The sequence below is a fragment of the Trichoplusia ni genome, chromosome 1, assembly GCF_003590095.1.
Source record: "Trichoplusia ni isolate ovarian cell line Hi5 chromosome 1, tn1, whole genome shotgun sequence".
Lineage (NCBI taxonomy): Eukaryota > Metazoa > Arthropoda > Insecta > Lepidoptera > Noctuidae > Trichoplusia > Trichoplusia ni.
This window is the reverse complement of record NC_039478.1, coordinates 9,492,197-9,510,337: the sequence shown is the minus strand read 5'-3', so window position 1 is coordinate 9,510,337 and position 18,141 is coordinate 9,492,197. Positions and strand designations below refer to the sequence as shown.

The window sequence follows — 18,141 nt, the reverse complement described above, 5'->3', positions numbered from 1 at the left end:
ACATCGTGACACGGGAATTTTATATATAAGATTTAATAATGCTATTTCTACATTGTTACAGACCGTCTAAGCCAGCTCCAAGCGCAGCAGTACTTCGCCCAGCACCCAGCAATAAAGAAGGATGGAGTCGCCGACTACATCAGCACTCCAGTACACCAGAAGACTGACGTCACCCCGGAGAAACTCTTCACCAAGAATAACTTTGGTAAGTAACTTCTTTAGAAATTTTTCGTGGTGAAGTTATCCAGAGATGGAAATTTGACTCCGTGTCTTTATAGATTGTTGAAGGTGTGCAGATACAGTTTTATGATTATCTCCAATCAGATTTTAAAAAAGGAACGATTTTTTTTAGATTCCATGCCTTTTAGGTAACTTAATTTAAAATTGCGCTTCATGGTTTAGGATAGGGAGAGATTTTCAGCTTAAGTGGTTTTTAAATACACGCGTAGTGTTATAGATACCGTTTCAAATTGAATAATTTATATGAATCAAACTTTTAACAACGATAACATACAACCTACTTCAAATAAGCACTACTGACTTCTGAGCCTAACTTAATGAAATTTTTATAGGACCGATTGCCAGCTATTACCTACACGTAAATTGGAAAGAAAATCAACAAATTCTGTTAATCCAGGCCGATGTTCTGAGGTTACCTCATGAGAACCTAACACCGAACCAAAACATGAGAACCTCGATACTTAATACATGACAATAATCATCTTCTTGAAGTCGGTTCGAAAGATAAAATAAAAAGTCACACAAAACAAATATCAATATAGGTATTAAGAAATAACAAAAAAGACTACTTCAAAAACTTCAGTCTCATATCACACCTGATGATATAGCATTCATTAAGGAATTAATTACCATTAGTTACACTCTTGCACGTACACAAGCATCCGCGGCCGGCGCACGCGCAGGCATGCACACACGCAAGCATACGTGCACGTACGTAAATGCCCATGTCCGGCTGAAATTACAAAAAAAGTATCGGTAGAGAAGGTATCGTTCGATTTGCAGTACATTGCGAAGTCGCCTAGCTGTCGTATCAAAAGCGATGTATCATTGTCGTCAATGGATTGTAAGTTTATGATATTTCACGCCTGGTCTATATGAGACTTGAGACTGAAAACGCTCATCAACGATTGATGGTTATTTTATTCCATGTTAACAACAGTTTCTACTAATGGGACTGTGGAAAACAAAAAACTTGAAACGCAAGAAACTAGAAGAAAATTGCTGAGCTGTTATTAAAACTACTTAGTTCAATGTAGACTTTTAAACCAAGTTTTAACGTGATACATATACAAAAAACGGTAAAGAAATTCCAGTATCATCCTTTATATTTGAGAAATAAACCGTTCTTAAATTAGAAGAGTTTATGAAAATGCCTGCAAATAAACAGCAAACTTCATGAAAAAAATATTTATCATCGCCTAGCCTTTACTCAATTACGTTGGGGTCAAGCTGCATTAACGTAGACTGTATACCGTAATAATCCAAGCTAAAACTGTAATCGATCAATTTGAGTAGTCCTCCAAAAAATATGTGTATCTAGACTATCTAGTAAAAAGAAATAGTCATTATTCTTCTTCAGAAATATAAAAATGAATTGCTTGCGCGTACATTTTCCTGTATCAGTGTTCTTTGAGAACATTTTTCTGCATTATGTTCATTGACTGTTAAGCGGCAGGTAGTTCGCCGGGACAGCTAGAAAAGAATGAAGATTTTTCGGTAAATACCCAATAAGAAGTTAATCTTCGTAGCTCTATATTCTATACTACAAAATATATCAACTTTTTAAACCGACAATCCGCAACAGTATCCCAAGTTCATCTCACACACTCCCGCATAAAAAAAAACAACGCAATCATTGCGCAAAGGCATCGAGCATTCAGCCATCCGCCATTACGGCCCAATGCCTTTCCATATTCAAATTATCAGACCCGTCGATCAAGGCGCGAACAAAACGCCATTTTACTTGTATTCCGTTGTTAAATTAAACTTATTAATATAGATTACAAATGTACTGCTTTTGTTGGCGCGCATCTGTCTGTCTGTCCGTCCCTCGGTTGAATGGAAGCTGGGTTAGATTTCACTAGAGATCATCTTTTGTGTATCGCACCACAGACTAACGGTAGCTGTTGGCTGTATTGTTGTTGATATTCTGATGTTTGGAGATGAGGTTTAAACAACGAGGCGGTATTTATAAATAAAACTGGCTAGGAGTTCCGTACGAATAGGCTAATTAAAAAAGCAATTTATAACCATCTTCACACACACAACACATCACAAATTGCTTCCGACATACAGATCATACACGTGTATGAACTTTGATTTCAATTTTATTGTTTTTTGTTATTACGGAAACAGGAATATATAATGTGTGACTATTTTAACTATCTGGCTATAACGATTCATGAATAATAGTCTGGTGACAAACAAAAAGACAGTAAAATAGCTTATATTCGACTTCATTAAAGGTAGCTAATATTTTTGGAGATGTACCCGACATCAAAGCAGGCAAAGCCGCAAGCCACAGCTAGTGTATCTGACTAACGACTGGTAAAAACAGTAAGCTCATAAAACATCGATACAATAATGCAATATTTTCTATTTACGACCCACAGTTTCGTGTTTTGTAATTCCAGTTTTGTGTTAAAACATAATAAAACACAGTTCCGTGTTATTTTGCAATACATGAATATCGAGTAAACAGAGTGAAACGAACTCGATTCTAGGTTACTTTGCCCGACTGTCTTAATATTTTTCAATTTAAATAAAATGCTGCAAGTTCAATATAACCTAGCTGATCCGGTGAAGTTAGTTTTGCAGGGCTCATTTGTGAACCTAAACCTTCTAAAGCCCCACCCAAACTGTTATTTTGGTTTATTTTATAGATTTCAATTTGGTGATTGGACGCGGCTGTAGTAAACTTTTCTAAAAAATAAACTATCATACTGACAGAAATTTAACAATTGAAATCGGTCCAGCCGTTTAGGAGAATATCAGTGACATACACATGTACAGTAGAATTTGGTATAAATCTCATTTAGCGCAAGGCTTGACCCTTGCTTCGCTTCGATCAAAATTCCAACATAAAAGATACAAATGATCAGCGCAACAGAGAAAATAAAATCCATAGTTTCAACGAAACTGACGCAAAATACATATTTCAGATATATCTTCGAATAACTTTGAAAACGCGCCCACATAAACCGAAATTAATAATTAACTTACGTTCACATTAATTTTAAATCGCTCGTTTGTTTGTGTGTACGTAACGACGTGCGTGTGGTCGTGTGCGTGAGCGGCGTCGTCCAATCGTCACCTTTCGCGTGAATTGTGGGCGTGGCTTGACACCCCGACAGCTTTCGATCGATTTTATTTGAACCACAGTTTAAAAAATAACCCTCGGTATTGAAGATTTGCAAATTTTAATGATGAATTCGTGCTTCACAAAATTTCGCTTCGTACAATTTTGATGGGATGATAAAATTCGTCCGGGTAAATAAAAGCATTTTGTATTTTTGAATATAATAAAGTAACACTTTTTAATAATTCTATACGATTTCGTTTTATTATTAAAGGTCGTGAAAGCCCGTACTGGTTTTGAAATATTTACACGTTATACCGTCGGCTTTTTTTTCTGTAATCTGCCCTGTTTTTGTGTATACAGAATATCACGCTGTCCTTTTGTCTGCTTTTGTTGTATTTCTAGGAAATGTGTTAATTAATGTCATATCTCTGTTGACACTATTTTTATATGAAAATTAGCTGACCCAGCAAACGTTGTTTTGACTAATAAATTATCTCTAGTTGTATGTATTTTTAATGCCACATGTTGAAAAAAACAAAAACAAAAAATTTCGTCTTTAGTGTGAGCAACCCTTATCACTTAGGGGTATGAAAAATAGATGTTGTTCTATTCTCAGACCTAACCAATATGTGTACAAAATTTCATAAAAATCGGTCGAACCGTTTCGGAGGAGTACGGTAACTATGTTAGTTACCGTACTCCTCCGAAACGGTTGACACGGGAATTTTATATATTAGATAATAAACGTAACGTAATAAGTTTTGTTATTTTAAGCCTCATAGGCTTTGATGGTTTTAAATCTAGACTTATTTCAAAAAGCTCGAGAGTTGGTTTGTTTGGTTCTGCGCTTTAATCTCAAGAACTTACCAATCTGTATCTTATGAACCGCCGCGCCGTAGCTAGACAGTTATTTTTTCTGTTTCTGGTATAAAAATGAAAATATACCTAGGTGACGCAACGATTGGTATAATACATATTGGTATAATAATTTGATGGGAAACATTTTCTTTTCAAAAATTATTCTTCTCAAGGATGGATGGAGATGGATGGGATGGAACCTTATATGGAAATTGGTGATGGAAATTTATAACCCTTAGTACTGTCACGAGTCCAACTCGTACTCGACAAGTTTTTATTGATTTAATAAAATGAAAAATACGTATCCATTGTTTCTTGAAAATCTACTAAAGAACTAAAGATATTTTAGTCCTCTTCTCCTAAAATTGCTTTTCTAGCAGCCCATCAGCTGTTAAACAAACTACGTTCCATAATTAACTGTAGTTCACAGAGTTACTTAGCGTTCTCGCCCGCTATTAATTTTAACACCATTTAAAATGTTAACTACTATCATGTGCTTGTTTAACTTTTGTTAAGTGTAATATTGAATATTAATACTTTCAGTCTTTGAGTTGTTTATTTAATAAAGGTTTATTAAACGTATTTATTGGGATCGCCCGACTAGTTTCGGACCCAATCGAGAGCTTCTAGGTTTAAAAGTATTAATAATATTTTTTTTATTGTTTTACAAGGACCAGATTACATGAAAGAGTACAGTGATGTGTGTTTGATAAAATTACATTTATTAGTTAAATTTCGTTTCGATTTCGCATCAGAACTGCTTTTTTCGGTTTTAATAGCTGGCTGATACTTCCATACACATATTTTGAATCACTTCGACGCCACACAGATCTGACGCGAGTGATGTTCATTAGTATTCAATTTCTGATTTTGATTATCCACTTTTGCGCTTGACTGTACGTGCATTCTTGTGAATAATATTATGAAGTCTAACCTGTTGAAATATACATAAATTGTCCAGTTTTCACGATATATTCGGACTTCATTATAAACCAAACTGCTAGAGACCTTGCACAGAACAGTATAGGCTCAATAATGGGGTAATATTGTTATGTGGAATACTTCCAGCAAATATAGCGCATTACGTATAGATAACGATCATATTAAGAGTCAAGCAAATACAAAAACTTTACTACTTTGCTCTCGAGATTCCTTATGAGAACATAATCATCATCAGCTAACATCACTAACCCTTTCTGTTGCATGCAGCTTAATGCCGGTGATTTACGAAAGAGCGAATACCTATCTGACCTCCTCATTCTTCAACCTAGTTACCTAGGCAACACGATACCCCTTAGTAAGACTGGCTGTCAGACTTATCAGAACAGTAGCTTTCGTAGCTACTGATAACCACTACGGCTGTTTATTATTTATTTTTTTAATTTCTTCATATAGTAGAAGATTTATTTGTAGGCTACGACGGGGTGTCTCAAAGCAGTACAAACTGTTCGACTGTGAGATCGAGAATTATAACTAAAGTTACTTAAAATCACTGCCTACGTTTAAATTACACAATGCTTCTCATAAAGTATGTATACTTAGATATAGTAGATTTTTATGTATGTCCTGAGTCCACTGTGCCTTCTTTAAAACCTCTTCCATTGTCTACGAATGTATAATGCTATATCTATACTTAAAAATCCTAAAAACCAACATCTCGAAAACACTAGAACAGCATCAAAACACCATACAACATTCCAGCCTGCCCGCATAACAGTCCAAACAAAAAAGTGAAAACGTGACATTTCCCTCTACATTTAGGCACCTAAACCGTTTGCAAACAGCATTGAGACCGGGACGCGAGTAAATGAACGAGGGGGGGTGGAGGGGTGTCCTAAACAAAAGGTGCGATCCCCCCGGACCCACCGCCACATCGACCCGGCTGTGGGGTGGGGGGTGCGGTGACCATGCTGTTGGAACTTTACGGACTTTTGTAGTGACCTAGGTGGAACATGCGGCTTTTTCTGTGGTAGTCGAAATGTCATTGGGATATTGTATATTGGCAATTGTTTTATTAATAAAAGACATAAAGTAAGGACATTTCGTAGTCACTGATAGGTCCGACTTGTAAATGTGATTTTTTTTTTGGTCATTTTCCGTTTTTCATCGGGTGGAGGCGCTGGCAGTAGGTAGTATGATATAAAAACATGAATTCCGTTGGTAAAGTTAAAGGATTTTTTTGTTCAATGATTTGATTGTTTCAATGTTACCTTAAGGCCCTGATCGACGAGCGAGTAAAACCGCGGTTTCATGACTCGGCGGTAAAGCTCGTCGGTGTATCATTGCAACACCGCGGTTTTACGTACCGACGAGCCTGGCCCGCGGCTCGCCATGGTTGTCTTTATTTTTTACTCGGCGTGTCAAACAAAACTCGGCAGAACCACTGGATTTCTGTAATCCAGTGGTTCTGCCGACAATTCTTGAATTAAATGGGTATGCGACAACTCTTGCCTCTTTCCTATCCAACTTTCAACCCAAACTCTAGGGTGGGCGACTGTTTTGGTTGCTAGTCTATCAGCACTAATGAGCCGCGAGTAAAACCGTCGTTCTTTAAAACCGCGGTATAGGCTCGTACGTCGATCACCCACTTAAGTCCCAGAGACGTGTAAGTAAACCACAAAACAATATGAAGCATTGAAGATAGGCATTGAGCTCTGTCTTTATATGCCGTCGTTGCTAGGTCCAATAGGTTTTCGTTTTTTTTTTATTTTATTTATTTAGAAATGATATCAAATGCAAAAACAGTTTATTTTGTTTCTATAAAAAGCTTTACTGGTTAGTACGAGTAACTCCAATCGATTATAGTTTATTTTGGTGATTTGTAAATCGGTAGATTCGGAAGGCAGTTCCTTTCTTCCCAGCTCATGGGTTGTACATGTGCCTTGCCTAATGTCAAACTTACACGAAATACATTAATTCAGACAAAATTGCGTTCCAATCTAGATTATCTTCCTTAATGCCAAAAACAAAAGGTTTAGTATCGCTTCTAGGAAGCTATCTTTTAACAACTTTGACCATATTGTACCCATTCTTGCAATTAAATTTGGTAGGTACCACAAGACGTATATCGCTTTATGCCGTCTCGTAGTATTATGCGGGTTCTCCTATATAGACAGATAATATTCTAAAAGCAGGACATTCCTAACTCCGTAACGCATGCTCCCCCTGTTAGCAGGGTGGTTGTGCTTTTTCGCGGCGCGTGTCACTTCGGAGGGTCGGGCGCGGCGGCCGACACTGCGGGCGTCGGGATCCCGCGTCCGGGCGCCGTCGCCATGGCAACGACACCGCGACACCACACCCACCCTCGGCCACCCCCGGCCACGCGAAAACAACCCCTAGCACAAACAACATACGAGCCATTGCTCACTTATATACCTCAGACACATAGCGGGGGAGCGTACATAAGACGGCACGGTCAGGCGATGTAAATAGCGCGAGATAACTTCGAGAGGGTCTAATGGAATAGGGAATCGTGTTTTGGAAAGTGCCCCGGAGAGAATGTTCTGGGTTGTTAGCTCACGATAAGGGCCGCCATCCATGTTAAGTGAAAGTCGATATGGGGATTAACTTGCCCGAATTTGATTACACAGACGTTTTGGTTATAGTTGATGAATTGACGGGATTCGCTTAAATATTCACTTCTTTGTGCGTGGATATAGTTTGTTTGAGGGTTGGGTTCTATTAATACAGTTATCTTGTTAGTTATACGCTCTTTGGGGATATTGAATACAGTTTTCTGACTTTGCACACGCAGATCAGATCAGTTCTTGTTGGAGCAATATAAGCTTCTTTTCGTTTTTATATATTTCAGGTCCTTTACCAAAGTAGATATTAAAATCAAGCACCTAATGCAATAATCCTGGGTAACAGAATTAATGAATAGTATAAAATTTTATTTTGTAACTTTATAGATTATGGTTTTATGGTTGCTAAATAAAACAGTTTATTCTGCATATAGAATGATGATATTACTTTTCCATGAGAAATACTTTTTTTGGTACTTCCTAACTTACTACCCTGAGATTTGAGAAGATACGTCGAACTCAGAGGTCATCGCCTCTTTTACAACCTGGACAATGTACCTATTGTTTTCAAAGTAAAAGAAAATGCCGTGATTTTTCTAGACTAGCCTATAAAACAAGGATCCTATTACTTACCACTGTGATTTACCCTACCTGTGTATGCGTTAGATACAGCCAAGCAAATATCACTCTTAATGCTTAAATAAAAAAGGTGGTATTCATTTCAAAGTAACGCATACGATATAAACGTTGCTTTCCATTTCTATGAAATATTTGAGGATCAAATCCAGTAATTATACTTGAATCGTGAAACAACGCCATCTAGTCTCAAACTAAGCAAAGCTTGTATTATGAATATTAAAAAAAAATAAAAAAACTGATAAAAGAGACTATATATTTCTAATATTACATACAATAATACATAGTCTTGACTAGCTGTTGCGCGTGACTTCGTCCGCGTGGTAAATATGGTCAGGATTTTTAGACTCGGATTGATAGTTTTAGAGACCACGCAACGTCTCTTTGTGTTTGTAACATATTCATTATTGTTATGCTCTTATTAGGCAAAGCGTTATAGGATACATCCTGTAGCCTCACACAATAAATGGGTTTTCTATTTTTTTTTAATTCGGACAAAGTATCTCTTCAGCATAATAACATTTCTAAAGATACCCAAACACAGAAAATTGGTTTTGCTTATGACACAAACGTTTGTCCTGGATAGAAATCGAACCACTAACTACTAGATCAATAGGCCAGTCTAAATTTACAAGTTTCAACCACAATCTTAGTACTTCACTAAATGATGCAATGGTTTACTCACGCGTATCGCGACCCCGCCGCGTCAGCTCATGATTGACTCCGGTTGGGTCCGAAACTAGTCGGGCACTCCCGATAAATATGCGTGAGTAAACCGTTACATGATTTAATAATGATTCATTCTCACGATAGCTCGATAGTTACCATCAAAATCTTAGTGCTCATACGAGTACTAGAACGGCATGTCTACGTTATGTCTCCATCACAGAATTCTTGGTATCCGGGTTTTGATCCGGATTTTAAACCGGTTATAGTTACGTAAGCTCCCTATATATAGTTGCTGTGGTTTGTCCTTTCTGGAAATAGAACTTTGACATCGAATACGATTACTATACTGTTAAATCGACTTTGAAACGGATCAGTAATTTACGAGATATAAGATGAATTTCATTTAAAAAAAAGGAGGTTCTCGATTAGACTCAGTTTTATTTTGAGTCCTCAGTACTTCGGCCGTGATGAGGCGATTTTGTTGATTCTGTTTTCAGTTGGTCTCATACAAATTTCAGGAAGTTTGGCTCAGCAGTTTTTTTAAGTCTGTTTTGGTTCTTAAAACCTCATTCAGAAACATGGTTGATGTACAACATGGTGACTATTTCGTGGTGACAAGCGGGTTTGATTAGGGTAATATGCGATATTTTTATTAAACTGAGTATTTGTGAGACCTAAATTTGTGACCGGAGATTTTCGTAACAAAAATGTAACCATTTAGTTCGTCTTATACCTATACTTGAACTTGATCTTATCTAAGTCATCGACGCATTTAAATTGAGGTGTCTTGTGCATGTGATTTGTATGTTTGTAAAACCCCCGCGACATAAGGATTAAATTCCTTACTGCGGGAGTCGCTTTTTTAAAGAAAAAGAAAATCAAGCACTCATTACTTTAGAAATATGAGTTTGTTCTTTTGTCTTGCGAAGTGCAAATTAAAATGCTTTTAGGTTGCAATTATTCTCCCCTAATGTCAATTTCATAGTCCCTACAGTCAACGCACCCTAGGCGTCCAATACTGCCAGAATTTTTGCTGACTTTAAATGTTTTAAATGTCGCTTTGAATTGACTACACGAAAAATAAATTGTTTTAATCTAATAGTCTCGGGTTGAGTCTGGATGAGGCTGGCACAGGACCGTAGACATTAGCACGAGAAAGACACGAGAGTGAGGATGATGATGATGATATAATAGTCGTAAAACAATAAGCTGATACAAGGCTTCAGAAAGATGTTAAGTTTTCAAGATTAAAAAAATATATATTTGAATCTGCCGGGAATGGAAGCCGATCCAAACGTACCTTAGGAAAGAGATAGGCATATAAGGAAGACAAAAAAAAGAAAATAAAATTTTGAGCAATTTCATTTATTAAATGTTGGTCCTTTTAATTATATATTTGGGGCATGTTATATATTCATTCCGATATACCTCAAGTTCCTCTATACTTTCATAGATTTCCGATGGAGTTCGCACACCAGGACTCTGTATACTTCAATGTTCTTTTAATCCTTTTGGATTGTCTTCATCCATGTCTTCTGTTTCTACTTTTTTCTGAGATTCATTTATGTTTCCGCAACATAAAACCTTACTGCAGTTTTGTTGAAACCATCTGCTGTTGTTGTCTGAAAATAAAAACAAGTCAAGTGTGATTCGAATTCTTGTTTCTCAAGGTCCCGTACACATCGGTTAATTAAAGGAAAAACATCGCAAAAACATATCGCCTATCAAATAACCACCGTTGCTAAACATTGATATTGATTATAATTTGTTGTTATTTCAGCAACAGAAATACTTCATCTGGGTAAATTTAAACTAGATAGTCTGTTTCACAGTTCACGATATACAGCCTGGTAACAGGCGGGCAGACAGTGGCGCCTTAGTAATTTTAATCTACCGTTACCATAAGGTTACCATAGAAACGAACGTAAAAGATTGATCATAATCAAGTTCAAGCCTATTGCCGAATAAGCTAGTCTTCGGGTAATTTCGATTATAACTTAATGTAAAAAAGGACATATTGACTGGTCTAACCCAACACTAGCAATATTCATGTTACTCATCATGATAAGAGCTATTATAACAATGCTTACCACAATCATCTTGTCCTCGTAGAACTCTCTGACGTGCTTGGAAGTCCTCCCGCTATCTTCCACTTGGATGTGAGTCATCACGTTATCATCCAACGTTATTGTGCATTTCACCTGCATTTATACATTAAGGATTTAGTTGCATGTACTAGTATATAGGTTTGTAAGTACCTAAAGTCTAAAAGAACACCAATTTTTTCATGACTGAAAATTTACCCTTCGGAGTTTCTTTCTAGTTCTTCTCAATGAGAACTACATTTTGTTCTGGTGCAAATTGAGTAGAGTCACTTGTACAATTCAATTCTTTATTATATTATTATATACCATAATATTACATAGATGATGCTGTAATTACGTTATCTGACGTTTCTCAAGCGCCTTTTTAAGCCGACTAGAAACAAAAATATTTTTGATATTGATAACAACTTTTGTCCCTAACTATAAATTTATTAAAAGGACTACAGAAGGCGACTACCTACGGAAGGAACTGTCACACTGAAAAATCTCAGTGTCTCATAGTGAAATAACTTAAATACATAATTCACCTTTATTTCGGTCAAACCTTAATTGCGTTAACCTTTTTACTTCAACTTTGGCGTGATCTTTTAGCAGTCCTAACCATAATACTTCTTAAATCTTTTCACAAATTCTTTTATACATATCATTGACAAGAAAAACACCTTCCAAAATTGATATTACCGATCACCAAATCATAACTCCCAATTAGACCCACCTTAACCCCATCAGCCTTGATCTCCTCCAATTCGACTCCTGGTGTGAAGGTGACGGTGGAACTGGCCAGCGGTGACGTGAACACGAAAGTATAACTTCCATCATCGTTGAGGGTCAGGATGTGTTCCTGCCTTAAGCTCATCGCTGTCTTACGAGCGAAGTATCCGTAGTCTGTAAACGAAAGTATTAAGTGATACAACACTCACGGATTTATCAGGATTGTCCGACTAGTTTCGATCTACAAGATTCGATTAAACCGATCGAAATCCATGTCTTCTTTATAATGAACCAAAAGTCGGAATAATGTAGTAAAAAGTTTTGATTTCGTGTTATTTTTTTATTTCCCAGTCTATCGAATATCATAAATGTAAAATGTCTTCCGGGAAAAATCCAAAACCATCATTCGTAAAAGTGAAAACAATAATCTGTAGAGTTCAAAAAATGGAGATTAAACCGGGTACACATGTACTAATAAAAGAACCGCTCAATCAAATTAATTACCTAATTATAAATTAGTAAAATCAATTAGTATCAACACGATTAATTATCGATAAAACACTGATAGAATAATTCAATATCTATCAAAATTCATTCATACAAAACGACGTAAATTACCGGATGGAAACCGCTTTTTGATAAACCAAATCACACTTCAATAATTAATTTGATTTAGCATTCAACTGGAATTAGTATACAAATATATTTATTTACACAAACCACGAAATTCTAAAATGAAATTTTATGCTTTTTTATATTTTATCCGTCGCATCGTTATACGCCTGAAGTGACGATATTAACTTGAAACCTTATGGTAAATTAAAACTATTAGACGTTTCACTGGCCTAGTTTAGAATGATTAACAAAATTTATATTGACATGCCTTAAACCAATCTAAAACTATCACAAATCTTTGTCACAACCCTAAAAAAGATTATCAAACATTTTTTTTTTGTATTTGGAACAAAACTGCCACAAATACCCGTGATTGGAACGCTTTTAAATAACTTTCATAAATTCCATTCAATATTCAAACCACAATATAAAAAGCAAACCAAATATTAATACTCAATTAATATCTAACAAATATAGTAAAAAACTCACCAAGAAATATTAAATAGTCCTCAAAGTTTTCCGAATTAGCCAACACATATTTTTTACCTAAAAACGCGTCCATTTCCAACGGCTCACATTGTTATCAACATGCTAGATAAGGTATCAGTATTTATTTTTGCGAGTTGCTGTACCTGCTGTCATCTTCATATCTAACATCCCAGTAGTTATCGCATTTTACGAGACATTCATTGATCTGAATAGATAATATGGCACTCGTAATTTATGACAATAATTTTGATAAACTTTGATTTTGTGGTTATAAATTAACTACGCCCTTATGATCGCTTTTGAATATATTTCAAGCATCAACTTCAAATATAATTCGCTAAATTCGCTTGTAAACCCTTATCTACTTTGTATCCATTTGCAAGTTTAACTATCTTTGTCTAGTGCTAGTTGTAAGTCTATTTGTTTTAAAGTTCCATTTTATGGTGACAAACAGGCTGACTTTACATATTTATGAAACATTAGCGCATACAATTTAATCGTTGAATGCAAAAACTTTCCTCTAAACATTTATTTACTGATCTGCATTAATGTATTAAGAAATGATTTGATAGCAGAAGAGAAAAACTTACGTCTCTCGTACGTATACTTTGGCTAAAAGCCTTTTTTTCTATTCCCATTCAAATCCCTTTATCTACTCTATCAAAATCACGATTTAGATATTTCTTCAAAAATATGCATTTCTTTCGAACGTCGTTTTTGTATTCATCCGCACGTATACACAAATTGTTAATTAAATGAAATATTTGCAGGAGAGAAAAGTATATACTACAAGCCAGAGAATGGTGAGACCTCCAGCACTCGGCAGGAGAAAACTCCATACAGAGAGAACGAAGATGGTATGTTGATATACAAACATCATATGAACTTAGTATTGTATTGTAAGTTATAATTGTATCTTTTGAAGAAACAACCATTAAATATATGTATACTACTAGTCTGAGTGTCACTTTTTGTTCCATATGTACCTACATGTACCTAATTTACCAGCCTAGCCTTTTCCCAATATTCTTATGGTCGGCTTCCAGTACTTAAGGATTCATCTTTAATATCCTCACGCGTGATTTTTGTATCTCATCAAAGTGAATATGAATTTCGCTATCCTGCAGTGACTTCTCCACGAACAAATCAAACCCTTCCCTGCTCTTTACATCGTGTATTCATTAACATTCATCGTAAAGAATTCTCAATTAATAATTCTGTCTGCATCTCCCCTTGTAAAACATTGGTAACAGATGCGTGGCTTATCTCTCGCCATATTAAAAGTATTCGAGTGATCCCCGACCGTGTCGCTTGGGGTTCCATCAATTCATCTGGTACTCGGTGACGTCATCGCTGTAATGGCGTCTCGTCTTGACGCCATGTTGGATTGGAATTAATTTTAAATTTTATTCGTTGGATGTCATGAAGAAAGATTTCTTTTCGCAGCGATCCATTTGATCCACAATTTTATTTCCTATTATTTTATTTAACACAACTTCTTAAAACTAAAACAGTTTCTTTTTTTCAATTCAGATTTTTTATCCTACTCCGCCAGAATGATTATGTTTTACTCCATTTCGTATTCCAAAACAGTTTCATGTATTATAACTTTTCCTTCACAACTAAACTAAATGTTTTGACATACAATACAATCAACTATATTAGATACAGTCTATAGACACTATATATTTGTAGTAACACCTCTTACACAACTATATATAACATTCCTCGTTGATTAACTAGGTACATTAGTTGACTTGCAGCGGCGGCATCTGGTGGCATGCCGGAAATGTCATCGTTACATAGCTTCACGATCCGTCTGTGCTTTGTCTAGTGCTGCATTATAAGCGAGGGTGACATACTTAGGTTACGCTCGCCTATCGTTGTTGAGATTGAAATTAATTGTGTTGATGATTTTGAAATAGTCTGCCTTATAACTTCTTGTACATAACAGTGTGTACAAAGCATTTTCATATTTGTAGACACGAAATTTCGGGAACAGAGAGTGCTTCAATTATGATAATTATGTCACCTGACTGTATGTACCTGTACACTCTAGATGCTAGGTATATTATTGTTGTATTAACATATATATAAGAGACAGTTTGTCGGCATCACTTCGCAGGGTATACGTTTTTTTTTTCGTTTTATTTATAGATGCTTGTTACTCGCAAAGTACTTGATCAATATTTTTTGATAACCTTTGCTACCTGATCTATCACTCGTTTTCGGCTCGGTGTACAAGACTACTCTGATTTCTTTTTTATTTTGATTATATACATTTCTTTACATTTTAATTGTGCGTTTTGTGTATCTTTATTTAAATTAGTTTACATTGTTTTCCTCTAAAATATCGACATCTTACATAGTTTAATCGTCATAAGACACGACTACTCACTTAACACATTTATTGCGTGACGTATACTAAGTGTGTTTTAAACCTTTAATTCCGTTGAAACAATGAGCATAGAGGCGGCTCTAGTAATGAAAGCTGATTATATATTCACATAAGTATATACATTCCTACACGTCGACACCCTGAGAAAGTCGTGTTACAGTGTGCTAATATATGAAGAGGTCTTTGCCCAGCAGTGGGGCGTATACAGGTCGGTTTGTAGTTGATGTTATCATTGTTTCCCTGATAATATTATTTTCAACCTTTTGTATTTATGCACCTACATCTTGTTATCTCTGCATCACGCTATGGTTGACTGGTAGAGAATGCCTCAGGCAAATAGTCCGCTTTTTTTTCATTGGCTATGTATAAGAGGTGTAATTAAATAAAATGGTATTAATTAATAGAAACAATATAATTACCTGTGTTTATGCCATACTTAAGAATATTTAAAATTAACTTCGTTTTCTGAGTATTTTACTTATAAGATGTCTAAATATTGGCAAATCTATCTGATTCATTCTGATCAGCTGTTGAAACTTTTTATTTCTTCCTCTACTTTTATTTTACTATCTGCTTGACTACTTGACTTAGTTACCCCTAAAAACCCCTTTTTATTTATTTACCGACTTCTATAATTTCTATATTTTTTATCAGAAACTACAAACCTCGTGAACATTCACAAGCGGCGTCGCCTGGGTTCCGCTGAATTCGAAGATGACGTCACAACCCCAATCCCATCGACTCCTGAAAAAATGATCCAAGTTGATAAACCTGAAACACCGGAGAGCGTAAGGTGTGTTATCAGCCATTATTAATTATATTACTATTATTAAACATTCTGACTGGGTGTTGGTGTAGTGGGTGTTCTGTTGAGATCTGACTGCTGCACCAAACGACGTGTGTAGAAATTCCCATTCTGTATAATTAATGTTTGTGTGATATACACGATTTAGGTTGGCTATTTTTATTTTGGTCTAAACTTTTGTCTAGTACTCATAATGAGAGCTTTACTTAGCTTGATACTAGATGGCGTTCTGGAACTCGACAGAAATAAAACCTTGTCATTCGTTATTTTTTTGGGTGTCATGTTGCCATATGTATCACTAAATGAATTCCAGAAAGTGTTGTTATCCGTATTCATAAGTTGCAATGCATCCCGAATTATGATGCTTAAAGATGTGACCACCACGTCTTAAAGTAATATCATTATAGATGTGAAAGCGTGACAGCGCTATACACGATGTAGAGTGACATCTCTCTTCCGCACCAATAGACGTGGCCCTCCAGTTTCCCCCGACGGGGTGCCACATTTGGACAGTGGATGTGGTCGTAGTATAAGGTGGAGAGGCCGACGCTCTCTACACGTCGGCCTCCAAAATGAAAGAAGCCGTTGCTATCTATTACACGACGATGCACCGCGGTCGGTGCGTGTTGAAATGCTATGCATTGCCATACACCGACACAAAAAGGCGGATGACGTAGCATGGCGGTTCAGATTTAGTTAGTAAGAGTCTGTCACTACCCGCTTCCTCCCCCCAAGGGAGTGGGTGTCTATGAGGAAACCCCCGCCTTACCAAAAAAAATGCCCCTCCAGTTCACTTAAGAACGTTTTTCATTTGTTTTTATGATGCATGGACCGTTGGGGGTTTTCAAAAACTGGTGTTCTTGCGCATGACAAAGCTGGTATGGTTTCTAGGTTTTATAGTAGTTTTAAATGGTATTTTTTGTTATAGAGTAGATTATAATGAAAGATATATTATTAGTAAAATTTGTTTAGTGTTTTGTGTAGTTTAGTAATTTAATTGTTGTAGTTATTGCATGGATGTAGGGTTGTTGATCTATCCCGTGATTTCTAAAACATGCATGTTTTTCTCGCCTAAGGAAGACTTATTTCCCTCAAATGTACTTAGTTAAAATTCTCATGTGCATTATCAGAAGTAGTTGGTAAGCCTTATTATATAAATAGATAATTTTAAGAGCATGCCTACAATAATAGTTATTAATATGATATACTTAATTATAACAATGATTCCATAATAAAATATAATAATATTAGCCTGGAAGTACCCCGTATGATGGCCACTTATCACATAGAGATGGAAAAACCAATGATCACTGCTTTCGCTAACTTGCGGGTTGAAGATTCCCCAGTTTCATGTTTAAGATCCAGGTTTTTTCCAATATATTTTTCATTAGTAGAGGCTTAGTATAATAGTTACTTTTAATTAAAACAAAAACGTTTGAAGTTAGTAATATTTGTATGATGAGCACGATCATTTGTTCTGTCTGCGTATAATTTATCCATATTAATTATGCATTTAAATATAAATAATATAGAAGTAATTATATTAGTAGTCTAGTACTCATATTACAAGTTTCGCCTAATTTGACACTAGATGGCGTTGTTTGAAAGTTGTGGAAATAACTAGAGTAACTTTTTTAATAACTACTTAGTTGGATTTTCTGCATGACGGGTGTTTGCATACCGGTGGTTGGTTCCAGAAACCTTTACGGATTGGTGGAGAATCTCCGTGTCTGCACATCAATGATTGTTGCTTCCAGCCTCCCTACGATATACTATGGCGCCCGGACCCACTCGCAGTTGAAGCAGGTTATAAAGGAGTTCCGACGGACATCGTACTGTGGAGAGATGAAGATGACTCTCCTGTCCAGTAGAGACAAGTCGTGTATCAAGGAGTTGGACAGAAGGACGTGGAGCTCCAAGAATGATATGTGTAGAGCTTGTATTAAGGTTAGTTACAAAGGGTAAAAGTGGAACCTTATTATGAAGGTACGCTGTCTGTCTATCTGTGA

The 18,141-nt window shown here is 36.0% G+C and overlaps 2 protein-coding genes across 4 annotated transcripts in view; one reads left to right on the top strand and one right to left on the bottom strand.

Annotated features, from left to right (window-relative positions):
* LOC113493859 (Fanconi anemia group J protein homolog) overlaps positions 1 to 18,141 on the top strand; it is a 67,262-nt gene that overhangs the window by 38,959 nt on the left and 10,162 nt on the right. Inside the window, exons 3-6 of one of the 3 annotated variants that reach the window (XM_026871901.1) lie at positions 62 to 205; positions 13,700 to 13,786; positions 15,982 to 16,120; positions 17,890 to 18,079. In XM_026871901.1, coding sequence (XP_026727702.1) covers positions 62 to 205; positions 13,700 to 13,786; positions 15,982 to 16,120; positions 17,890 to 18,079 — 560 coding nt within the window. Of the gene's footprint in view, positions 1 to 61; positions 206 to 13,699; positions 13,787 to 15,981; positions 16,121 to 17,829; positions 18,080 to 18,141 lie in introns of all 3 variants that reach the window. The other 2 variants (XM_026871893.1, XM_026871907.1) reach the window with 2 other exon arrangements.
* Positions 10,354 to 13,040, bottom strand: LOC113493929 (probable fatty acid-binding protein). The gene is made up of 4 exons (XM_026871967.1): positions 12,930 to 13,040; positions 11,830 to 11,999; positions 11,100 to 11,210; positions 10,354 to 10,631 (listed from the first exon to the last, which is right to left on the bottom strand). The coding sequence occupies exons 1-4, from the start codon at positions 13,000 to 13,002 to the stop codon at positions 10,572 to 10,574; spliced, it is 414 nt and encodes a 137-aa protein (XP_026727768.1). The 5' UTR covers positions 13,003 to 13,040; the 3' UTR covers positions 10,354 to 10,571.

Coding starts and splice junctions, on each gene's coding strand:
- LOC113493929 (XM_026871967.1), bottom strand. CDS start 13,002: ATGGACGCGTTTTTAGGTAAAAAATATGTGTTGGCTAATTCGGAAAAC. Junction 12,000..12,929: donor GGACTATTTAATATTTCTTG/GTGAGTTTTTTA, acceptor TTTCGTTTACAG/ACTACGGATACTTCGCTCGT. Junction 11,211..11,829: donor TCAAGGCTGATGGGGTTAAG/GTGGGTCTAATT, acceptor GTATAAATGCAG/GTGAAATGCACAATAACGTT.